Source organism: Rhinatrema bivittatum, chromosome 2 (assembly GCF_901001135.1).
Source record: "Rhinatrema bivittatum chromosome 2, aRhiBiv1.1, whole genome shotgun sequence".
NCBI lineage: Eukaryota > Metazoa > Chordata > Amphibia > Gymnophiona > Rhinatrematidae > Rhinatrema > Rhinatrema bivittatum.
Window position 1 is genome coordinate 812,953,557 of NC_042616.1, and position 12,031 is coordinate 812,965,587.

A 12,031-nucleotide genomic window follows, 5' to 3' on the forward strand; every position below is an offset into this window, starting at 1 on the left:
CTCCTTAAATATCTCTTCCCTGCATCATTCACCTCCATAGACCTCAATGGCATCCTCCTCCTTAAATATCTCTTCCCTACATCATTCACCTCCATAGACCTCAATGCCATCCTCCTCCTTAAATATCTCTTCCCTGCATCATTCACCTCCATAGACCTCAATGGCATCACCATTTTAAATATCTCTTCCCTACATCATTCACCTCCATAGACCTCAATGCCATCCTCCTCCTTAAATATCTCTTCCCTGCATCATTCACCTCCATAGACCTCAATGGTATCCTCCTCCTTAAATATCTCTTCCCTGCATCATTCACCTCCATAGACCTCAATGGTATCCTCCTTAAATATCTCTTCCCTGCATCATTCACCTCCATAGACCTCAATGGCATCCTCCTCCTTAAATATCTCTTCCCTGCATCATTCACCTCCATAGACCTCAATGGCTTCCTCCTCCTAAATATCTCTTCCCTACATCATTCACCTGCATAGACCTCAATGGCATCCTCCTTCTAAATATCTCTTCCCTACATCATTCACCTCCATAGACCTCAATGGCATCCTCCTCCTAAATATATCTTCCCTACATCATTCACCCCCATAGACCTCAATGGCATCCTCCTCCTAAATATCTCTTCCCTACATCATTCACCTCCATAGGCCTCAATGGTATCCTCCTCCTAAATATCTCTTCCCTACATCATTCACCTCCATAGACCTCAATGGTATCCTCCTCCTAAATATCTCTTCCCTACATCATTCACCTCCATAGACTTCAATGGCATCACCATCCTAAATATCTCTTCCCTACATCATTCACCTCCATAGACCTCAATGGCATCCTCCTCCTTAAATATCTCTTCCCTGCATCATTCACCTCCATAGACCTCAATGGTATCCTCCTTAAATATCTCTTCCCTGCATCATTCACCTGCATAGAGCTCAATGGCTTCCTCCTCCTAAATATCTCTTCCCTGCATCATTCACCTCCATAGACTTCAATGGCATCCTCCTCCTAAATATCTCTTCCCTGCATCATTCACCTCCATAGATCTCAATGGCATCCTCCTCCTAAATATCTCTTCCCTACATCATTCACCTCCATAGACCTCAATGCCATCCTCCTCCTTAAATATCTCTTCCCTGCATCATTCACCTCCATAGACCTCAATGGCATCCTCCTCCTTAAATATCTCTTCCCTGCATCATTCACCTCTATAGACCTCAGTATCATCACCATCCTAAATATCTCTTCCCTGCATCATTCACCTCCATAGACCTCAGTATCTTCACCATCCTAAATATCTCTTCCCTACATCATTCACCTCCATAGACCTCAGTATCATCACCATCCTAAATATCTCTTCCCTTCATCATTCACCTCCATAAACCTCAATGGCATCCTCCTCCTAAATATCTCTTCCCTGCATCATTCACCTCCGTAGACCTCAGTATCTTCACCATCCTAAATATCTCTTCCCTGCATCATTCACCTCCGTAGACCTCAGTATCTTCACCATCCTAAATATCTCTTCCCTTCATCATTCACCTCCATAAACCTCAATGGCATCCTCCTCCTAAATATCTCTTCCCCACATCATTCACCTCCATAGACCTCAATGATATCATCCTCCTAAATATCTCTTCCCCACATCATTCACCTCCATAGACCTCAATGACATCCTCCTCCTAAATATCTCTTCCCTGCATCATTCTCTCTCCAGCTCTTTGTGTATTGACACTCGCTGAAGGTGCATGTGTTGTCCCAGTTCCCTCGGCCTCTTCTGCAGGTTTCCCCTAGAAACAGAAAGTACATAGGAGGAGGAGGGTGGCCGGGTGCCGCAGAGGCAGTGAGCATGTGGCAACTCCCAGATCCTGCACTCTGTAAGCCAGTGCTGCCCTGTGCCTGTAGGAGGCAGAGCTGAGAAGGCTGGCGATCAGCAGAGATAACTAGCAACGTAATCAGCTGCTTATGGATTCTGCCTGCATACTGAAAATTGGCCGGTTGGCAATGCCTGTGCTCTTACTATTATGTATTAATTTATAGAGCTTCCCCGTGCACTTAAGATTCATAAGGAAGGGCATCGGGAACGCAGGGACTCTGCAGGTGACACTTCAAAAACTTTGAAATCTTCTTGCAAAGCTCTGGAGGGATCCCGGTGTTGGAGAGAGGTTTCTGGCCAATGGGGGAATGGGGAGGAGGTTTGTGCTTCCTTCCCAGTGTATTGTGGGATCTGTAGTCCCCCTTTTTTTGGTGCCAGTATTAGAGAACAGAGACCACACCAGGGAGGGGTTAGAGTCAGACAGACTGGTTTCAGCTGGCGTGGGAAGGTTGGGGGATTTTGGGGGGATTTTGGAAAGCTTGTCCTGCCTCCCCAAGCTCCAGGTGTGAGAATAGGGCTGCCGTTTAATAAGTGGGCAGGTCATTCATGTGAGAGGTGCATTCCAAGAAGACAGCCAGTAACCTCCCCCCATTTATTCATTCCTACAGGGGGGGACCTGCTCTCCTGGAGGTGTAAGGGTCCTTTCCAGGGAAGTGCTGGCCCGGCAGGCTGTGCATCCAGGCAAGGCCAGCACTTTGCAAAGTCCTCAGCTGACGTTCAGGCAGAAATCCTCTCTTTGTAAATCGTGGCTGTAGGTTAATCCTGGATTAAGAGAGGGCTGGAGCCAGGGAGGGATCCTCTAAAGCAGTAAGAGAAGGAAGGGGAAAAGATCCATCTTGGTTCCCGCCCCTCTCCAAGCCTGGAGCCAGGGAGAGGAGGGCTCCATGTGTGCCCCCACCCCCTTCCCCTCATGCAAGCCTGGAACCGAGAAGGGGGGGGGGGGGAATCCATTTATGTCCCCGCCCCACATCCAAAGCAGGAACAGGGGAGGGGAGGGGAAATCCATCTGTGTCCCCGCCTCTCGCCCAAGCCTGGAACCATGGAGGGGCGGAGGAATCCATGTGTGCTCCCGTCCTTCTTCCAAGCCAGTGACCAGGGAGGGGAGGGCTCCATGTGTCCCCGCCCCTCATCCAAGCCTGGACCCGAGGAGGAGGGGCGGGGTCTGCGTGTTATTCCCTCCCCCTGGCGCAGGGATCCAGGAATGTCCCTTCCTCTCTCTCTCTGGAGCCGGGGAGAGGAGGGATCCACGTGTCTCCTCCTCCTCGTTGCCCCCGGCTGGGCTCAGCAGCAGGAAGCCACAGGCTGTTTGGCAAAGTATCACAGAAAAGTAAGGCGGAGCCGGAGCCCCCCGCGCTCCTCTCCAGTCTCGGCGGCGTGCGGGAGCCGCTCGGCCCCGGTCCGGAAGATGAATAATTGAGCGCTGCGGGTTGAGTTTCCTCTCTCCGGAAGGGAGCGGGGATGCAGCCCCGCGGCGGCGCGGAGCAGGGAGCGGGGGCTGGGCGGCTCCGGAGCCCGGCGGCCTGAGCCTCTCCCCTCCCGTCTCCCGCTCTCCATGGCCGAGCACCTGGAGCTGCTGCTGGAGCTGCCGGCCGTGGGCAGGATGAGCACCCAGGAGCGGCTCCAGCACGCCCACAAGCGCCGCGCACAGCAGCTCCGGAGGTGGGCGCAGGCCGAGAAGGAGGCTCCGGCGCCCGGGGAGCCCAGGACGGGACCGCGGCGGGTCAGCTTCCCCGAGAACGTGAAGCTGCTGGAGGCGGCCGCCAGGCACGACACGCAGGAAGGTGAGCGGCCGCTTATAGCGCCCCCCTCTGAATACCGCTCCTCCTTATAGCGCCCTCCCCTGAATACCGCTCCTCCTTATAGCGCCCTCCTCTGAATACCGCGCCCCCCCTGAAACTACCGCTCCTCCTTATAGCGCCCTCCTCTCTGAATACCGCTGGACCTTATAGCGCCTTCCTCTAGCTACTGCTCATCCTCCTAGCGCGCACTTTGTAGCCACCCCCTCAATATACAACTCCTCCATGTAGCGCCCCGTCCTTAATATCGCTCCAACTTATAGCGCTCCCGTATACCACAACTCCATGTAGCGCTCCATTTTTATAGTGCCTCCCTGGAAACATTGTGCCGTCTTATAGCGCCTCTGAGAACTTCTACTCCTTATAGTGCACTCCTTGTAGTACCCCCCCCTCCCCCATATTCAACTTCTCCATGTAGCGCTCCTCTCTATATACAGCTCCATATATCGCCCCTCCTTACAGCGCCTCCCTCTGAATAATGCCACGGCTTATATGCCACATCTCGTTATAGCACCCACCTCTGAATATTGCTCCTTCTTATAGCGCCTCCCCCTGACTAACACTACTCATAGCACCCTCCTCTGCATACAGCTCTTTCATTAGTGCACTCTCTGCATATGCTCCTCCCATAATGCCCCTTCTGAATACTGCTACTTCTAGAACCTCCTCTGTATACCACTCCTGCTTATAGTACCAGCCTTTGTATTACTGTTCCTTATAGTGCCGTTTATAGCTCTTGCTGCTTATACCACTCTTCCTTGTAGCACCCCCTCTGAATACAGCTCCTCTCCTTCTGAATACTGCTCCTACTTTTAGCACCTCTGTATACCACACTTTATAGTGACCCACTATGTACCGCTGTTTCTTATAGTACCCCTCTCTATACTATTCTTTATAACTCATCCCCTCTGTACTGCTGCTCCTTATAGTGCTCCCTTTGTGCTATCGCTCAATTAAGCTCTGGAATTCATTGCCAGAGGATGTGGTGAAAGTTGTTAGTGTAGCTGCCTTTAAAAAGGTTTGGACAAGTTCTTGGAGGAAAAGTCTATTGACCATTATTAAGGTAGAGTTGCAGAAATCCACTGCCTATTCTTGGGATAAGCAGTTTGGGGTCTACCTACCCATTGGGATCCTGCTGGGTACTTGTGCCCTGTATTAGCCACTGTTGGAAACAGGATTCTGAACTTGATGGACCTTTGGTCTGATCCAGTATGGCAAGTCTTATGTTCTCCTCATAGCACACCCCTCTGTACTGTACCCTATTTTATCTTCCCACTTCATATAGAGCGCCCCTTTGTATATTGCTCCACATAGCACCACCCTGTACTGCTGCTTCTTATACAGCTCCTCCATATAGCACTTCTCTGAATACTGCTCTTCCTGATAGCACCCCCTCTATACTGCTCCTCATAGTGCCCTCTCCTTTACTGCAACTTCCTCATATTGTCCACTTATACTGTGCCCTCCCTATACCACCCACTGGTTATACTGCTCCTTCCATTATTGCTCCTCCCTATGCCACCCACTGCCCAATCGCTTAGACCACACTTCTGTATATCACTCGGTGCCCTGCCACTTACACCATTCTCCATATACTCTTCTCTCTCTACTGCCCCTCTGTATCCCACCCAGTGTTTCTGGGACACACTCACCAGCCCCCTTATACCAGACCTCCTTTTACCAACCACAGCTTCTCAGACTGCCCCACTGCAGGGCAGGTACTACACACAAATACATGTGCCCACGCTGCCCCACACCACAGAACAGGTACACACACACACACAGGTACACACACTGACCCACCACAGAACAAGTACGCGCAGGCAGGAGCAGTGCAAGCTACACACACAAGCAGCAGTACAAGCTTCCCTCAAACACGCACACTGCTCCAGTACAGAACAGGTACGGCACAGGCAGCAGCAGTGAAAATTACACACACAAGGACAGTTCCCAGGTGCTGGTCCGTATTAACTCTGGTCAGATCACGTTTCCGGCCTGCTGACAGGGCACGTGGCTTCCTACTCTAGCTGCTGATTCTCCCTCCTTTTTCCTCCTGGAATATTCAGTTCTTTTGTGGCTTTCTCTTAACTTTTGGGAAATGTGCATCTCTGATCTTTCCAGCTTGCACAGCACAGGAGGAAGTTCATTTCTGTTTCTGTTTTTGTTTTTTTTTTTCCGGCGTGGCACTGCAGAGACTCTCTTGGAGTTTCCAGTTCAGGAGTGTGTTTAAATATTTCTATTTCTAGCCTGTGGTCACTTGTTCTGTATTTTCTGAGGGGGTGTGCGTGTGAGAGAGAGAGAGACAGACCGAGGTGTAGTCTCTCTCTCTCTCTCACACACACCCCCCCCCCAGAGCTGGGAGTCTTCCTTACGGCATCTGGGAGGGATCGGTCTTGAGGTGGCAGATTGAGTTGTTTTGCTTAGTAACCGCCTGGCTTGTTGCTCACGGGTGGTGCCAGGAAACGCGCAGGTCGCTGCCAGATTCGATGCTGTGGGTAGTTGTGCTGATGCCCTAAATAACTGCTTTTGCCCTCTGCGTGCGCTGTTAGGGGGGCGGCGTTCCTGGCGGGCCCGGAGTTCATGCTTTCGGCTCCGTACAGCTAGACTATAGCCCCCCCCCCCCGGGGCAGTTGTCTGCGGTCCTTGCGGCCCGTCCGGACCCCGCTCCCCATCACGGGCTGGCCAGGGTGAGGAGCGGGGGCCCACCCCCCTTTTTTTCCTGAGATGGTGAAATCGGTGGCTGCTCGGGCAGAAGTTGGGGGCAGGGCCTGAGGACTGCGCTCCTGTTCTGTTCATAGCCTCTGCAACGGGTGCCTGCGAGAGGCTGCTGTTTCGTCACCAATCCAGTTTTCCGTGAAATCTGGGAGTGTGCCCAGAGCTGAAAGCCCGCTTGCTTGTGCTCACCTCCTTCAGGTTGTGTGGGGCAGGGCTGCTTTTTAAAAAAAAAAAAAAAAAATTCTGGGCTATCGAGCAGGCCCTGCGTAGCGGGGGCGGGGGGCTATCGCTTTTATATGCCACCCTGCTCCAAAAAAAAAAGGACCCGGAGCGGCTCATGTCATTAATATCCAGCAATACAGAAAATATACAATACAGTAATGTAAGCAGCATGAAAACTACCCCCAGCTAAATAACTACCCCTTCCCCACAAGTAAACCCCCCAACGTTATGTCCATCCGACCCGTTCCAAAAAAAAAAAAGAAAATGCTCCCGGTCACTCCTGAAGGGAGATCCCAAAGAGGCAGCGGCCTTCTGTTTCACCCCATCCTCTCCTTGCAGTGCCCTGGGTGGGGGGGCCCAGAGAGCCAGCCCGCTGCAGCCCCCTCCTCTCCCAGGCAGGGAGCAGGAGCGGAGGGCCAAACCTCCATAAACCAGCCCCCTCCACTTCTGCCAGGAGAGGGAGGGGGATAAGCCTGGGGCAGGCAGGGTCGCTCTGACCTCTAACCCAGCCTCTGCTCCTCTTATCTGCGGGGGTGAGGCTGGGGTGGCTGGCACAGCAAAGAAGAACTCTGCTTTCATCCCCATATTTCTAATTTGGTGAGGGATCCTGCTGGTACGCGGGTTTCTGTGCAGCGATCTGTAGCAGCGTTCTTCTCTTTTCCTAAGAGGGAGGTGTGCTGGTGTTTTAGGGCCTGGTGTAGGATTTGTAGTGTTGTTGCTGTTTGAGTTCTAGTAGTTGGTGCTGTTTTGTTAGGGCAGGTTTGCTGTATGGGTTCGGCGTGGCATTATTGCAGGGGACCCATAATATAATGGAGGGTCTTTGTGACACTTGTTCAGGTGACAAAAAAAAATCTGAATTGTTTTTGTTTGAGTATTAAGGGGAAGCGTTGTACTTCAGCCATTCCAGACGTTACCTTTGACTGATGCAATATGGATTTTTTTTTTAATATATAAATTTATATATGTGTGCGGTTTTTTTTTTGTTTTTTTTTGCAGTCTACCCCCAAAAATCACAGTTGCTGCATTCGTCACAGTGTGACATGATTTCTGAAACACATATTATGCATATGTCTGTGGGTGTATGTGTATGTAGATATATGTATATGTCCAGTTATGTGTTCTTACAGAATTGTGCTGGTGGGGGTCATAATAATGATAGTTTTAATAATCAAAATCTGAGGGGGGGGGGGGGGGCCTGTAATTGGGTGGGATGCAAGGGGAAAGGTTCACCTAGGCTGCCCAATTCTCCGCCCATAGGACACTGCTTTTAACCGAGTGCTGGTGCCAGCCTGCGCGGGTCAGGAGCAGGTAGAGATGTCGGGCCCCCGGCTGGTGCAGAAGGGTACACCCGCAGCAGCATCCGATCAATGGAGTAGGGGGAAGGAAGGAGGAGCATGCTGGGGGTGGTGGGGGGGGGGGGGGTCAGGGAGGAGAGGAAGAGGGGCCGGCCGAGTACCCAGCATCACCGAGTATGTGATGTGCAGCAGGTACCAGAGAATGCGCTGCAGCTGTTTTGTGTCCTAGAACCCGGTTACGTTGCGGGGGAAAGCAACGCCAGTCCAGCAAACCCCGCCCCCACTGTACGCAAATCTGTCTCATGCATATTCATTGTGGATATCCTGAAAGCCAGCCCTGTTTGTAGGTCTTGAGGACCAGAGATGGCCACCCCTGCTGTAGGGAAAGGGGATGACAAATGCAAGCTGCTTTCAAACAGCGCAAGTAAGTGGCAACAGAGAAGGTAGGAAGCTCCCTGGAAGAGGAGCCAGGATCTCGCTGGCCAGCTACAGGAGAAGTGACTGTAAGGCCATGTACAACTCCTGCAGTCCCAGCCTCATCCAGCAGGAGTCACTGTAGGTAATGGTGCAGGAGCACTGGGTGCGGGGTGATCCCAGCCTCCCCCAGCAGGAGTCACTGCAGGGAATGGTGCAGGAGCACTGGGTGTGGAGGGTGATCACAGCTCCTGCAGTCCCAGCCTCCCCCAGCAGGGGTCACTGTAGGGAATGGTGCAGGAGCGCTGGGTATGGGGTGATCACAGCTCCTGCAGTCCCAGCCTCCCCCAGCAGGGGTCACTGTAGGGAATGGTGCAGGAGCACTGGGTGTTGGGTGATCACAGCTCCTGCAGTCCCAGCCTCCCCCAGCAGGAGTCACTGCAGGGAATGGTGCAGGAGCACTGGGTGTGGAGGGTGATCACAGCTCCTGCAGTCCCAGCCTCCCCCAGCAGGGGTCACTGTAGGGAATGGTGCAGGAGCACTGGGTGTTGGGTGATCACAGCTCCTGCAGTCCCAGCCTCCCCCAGCAGGAGTCACTGCAGGGAATGGTGCAGGAGCACTGGGTGTGGAGGGTGATCACAGCTCCTGCAGTCCCAACCTCCCCCAGCAGGGGTCACTGTAGGGAATGGTGCAGGAGCACTGGGTGTCGGGTGATCACAGCTCCTGCAGTCCCAGCCTCCCCCAGCAGGTGTCACTGTAGGGAATGGCGCGGGAGCGCTGGTTGGGGAGGAACTCTCAGCTCCTGCAGTCCCAGCCTCCCCCAGCAGGAGTCACTGTAGGGAATGGTGCAGGAGCGCTGGGTGTGGGGTGATCACAGCTCCTGCAGTCCCAGCCTCCCCCAGCAGGAGTCACTGCAGGGAATGGTGCAGGAGCACTGGGTGTGGAGGGTGATCACAGCTCCTGCAGTCCCAACCTCCCCCAGCAGGGGTCACTGTAGGGAATGGTGCAGGAGCACTGGGTGTCGGGTGATCACAGCTCCTGCAGTCCCAGCCTCCCCCAGCAGGTGTCACTGTAGGGAATGGTGCAGGAGCACTGGGAGTGGGATGATCACAGCTCCTGCAGTCCCAGCCTCCCCCAGCAGGAGTCACTGTAGGGAATGGCGCGGGAGCGCTGGTTGGGGAGGAACTCTCAGCTCCTGCAGTCCCAGCCTCTCCCAGCAGGAGTCACTGTAGGGAATGGTGCAGGAGCACTGGGTGTGGAGGGTGATCACAGCTCCTGCAGTCCCAGCCTCTCCCAGCAGGAGTCACTGTAGGGAATGGTGCAGGAGCACTGGGTGTGGAGGGTGATCACAGCTCCTGCAGTCCCAGCCTCCCCCAGCAGGAGTCACTGTAGGGAATGGCGCGGGAGCGCTGGTTGGGGAGGAACTCTCAGCTCCTGCAGTCCCAGGCTATCTCCTTTCCCCACCTCCCCTCCCTCCAGCATGGATGGCAGGATCTTCCTTTGCAAATGCACGAAAGCGTCTGGAGACTTCCCGGCCAGTTCCCTGCTCTGGCCTCGCTCTGTGTGTAACAGAAGCCGAGCCTGGGCTGCTCCTCCCTGGTGCCAGCCAGCGCTCAGCTGGGATCCCAAAATACCGTCTGTGGGAGCTGTAACTGCAGCCTGTGGTTATGGGCTTGGCGTGGTGGGAGGCTGTGCCACGCCGGCGGGCAGGAGGGTGCCTGCAGCTCTGCTGCCGACTCCTGCTCATCCCAGTCACGTGGCTCTGCCATCAGGGCCTCTCCTTCCTGACCCTGCGCCATCGGCCCCCCCCCCCCCTTTTTTTTTTTTTCCCCTGCAAGCCAGCATCAGTAACTAGCGTTTCTCCTCTTGTGTGGTTTGTGTTGCTGCAACTGTGTCCGCCGGCGGCCACCCTCGATTTGTCCGGACTTTGTGCTCGGCTGGAGTGGATGCGCTCCTCCTCGCTCACGGCCCCCCCTCACCCCCGTGTGAGGACAGTAGGATGCCCTGCCGGGCCTTGCACCCCCGCTCCTCGTTCTGCCAACCCCTGGCGCCCCCGCCGTCCCGTGTGCGCGCCGGCTGGAAGGAGAAGCGAGCAGGGCAGGTCTGGGATCGGCCGTCGCCCTCTGCTGCCACCTAAGAAGGGAACATGAGGATTAATCATGCCCCCCCCCCCCGTCACCAGGCCAGAAAGGAAACCCGACCAGCGCCAAAACAAGTCCTGCTACTATTTAACGCTTGCCCATCGCTGTATAAGGTCATCCGAGAGCCAGGGGAGGCGGGTGATAAACGTGACTTCATCTTTACTGGCATTTAAACAGAGCGTGAATGAAAGCAGAGAAAGGAATTGTCCTATAATCACCAGGAGGAATAGAATCAAGCGAGAGAGAAATACAAAAAAAAAAAGTTGCACGTTACAATGGGGCAGAACGAGGCAATGCTGCGTAAATAAAGGAGAAATTGCTGCTAAACACCAGCAAAGAAATGTTAAAAGGCGTAGGAGGCTCTGGGAACCTCGGCTATTAAAAAACCGAGGCTGTGAGCGAGACCCTCGGGCCTAAGACGTAAAGGCCGGTCTTTTGGATGGGATTTAAACACGGCGCGAGAGGGAGCCTGGCGCCCCGGCCCAGATCCATTCCAAGCACGCGGCGCGGCCAGGTGGAAAGCGCGCAGTCGGGGATTGACGGTAGAGGAGAAGGTTCTGTGGTGATCCTGCCTGTCTGGTTTTGTTTAGGCTCTACTTCTAAAATGATAGAGAGAGGATAGATAACAGAGTCTGCACCAAAAGCCTTATGAGATGAGACTTAAGGTCCTGAGTAGGTATAATCTAGAGAAGCGAGCAGGCAGGGGGAATGTGCTAGAGGCCTTTGCTATAAATTGGGCACAAAAGGCATTTTTCAGTGGCGAGGAAGTCCTGGAACAAGGGGGCAGGAGTAACATTAAAATTTATACACAGAAATGGTGGTGAATACATAGGAGAAGTGGTGAAAAAAAAACTTTGGAGAAGCACAGAGGCTCCATGGCTGTGAGGAAACAGCACTCACACCTTCCCACAGCAAAATAACTGATTATTTTATTAAAAAAAAAAAAAAAAAGAGGCTGTATATAGGATGCTGGTGAGACCTCCCTGAGGATAGTGTGTGTGGCGTTCTGGAGACCTTACATTTAGGTTATGTCTCAAGGCTTTTGGTTTATACTCGGCACCATTTTAAGAGCCTTTTTCTGGACCGCCTCCAGCCTGTGCATATCCTTTTTGTAGATATGGTCTCCAGAACACCACACACTGTCCTAGGTGAGGCCTCACCAGCATCCTATATACAGCCACTTTTTTTTTTTTTTTCTTTTTTAATAACCCTATGCACCCCAGCATCCCTCTGGCCCTGTCCACTGCCTTTTCACACTCTTTCACTACCTTGAGATTCACTCAGCGGTTCTTTACTGGTCGGTGCACATCAGCTTCTCTCCCCTCCTCATGCAACTCTGATTTCAACAGCCGAAAAGCATGACTGCAGGTCTTTACACTGTGCGTTAGCTGCCAAGCACGCTACTCCTCCTCCTCCAGCTTTCCTGGATCACTTCTGGTTCTCTCTGCTGCCTTAAGGCTGTTCGCTCTTGTGTAGATCTTGGTGTCTGTAAACAGACAGACCTTTCCTGTTAACTGCTCTGCAGTATTCTTTACAAGTTGCAGATCCCTGAGGCATTCCACTAAT

The 12,031-nt window shown here is 53.2% G+C and overlaps 1 protein-coding gene across 1 annotated transcript in view; it reads left to right on the top strand.

The window, feature by feature from the left end:
* Window positions 1-3,097: 3,097 nt before the first annotated feature.
* Window positions 3,098-12,031, top strand: part of PPP1R16A (protein phosphatase 1 regulatory subunit 16A) — a 114,294-nt gene continuing 105,360 nt past the window's right edge. The window contains exon 1 of the mRNA XM_029592246.1: window positions 3,098-3,663. Within this exon, the coding sequence (XP_029448106.1) occupies window positions 3,435-3,663 (229 nt within the window). The 5' untranslated portion in view covers window positions 3,098-3,434. The remainder of the gene's footprint in view (window positions 3,664-12,031) is intronic.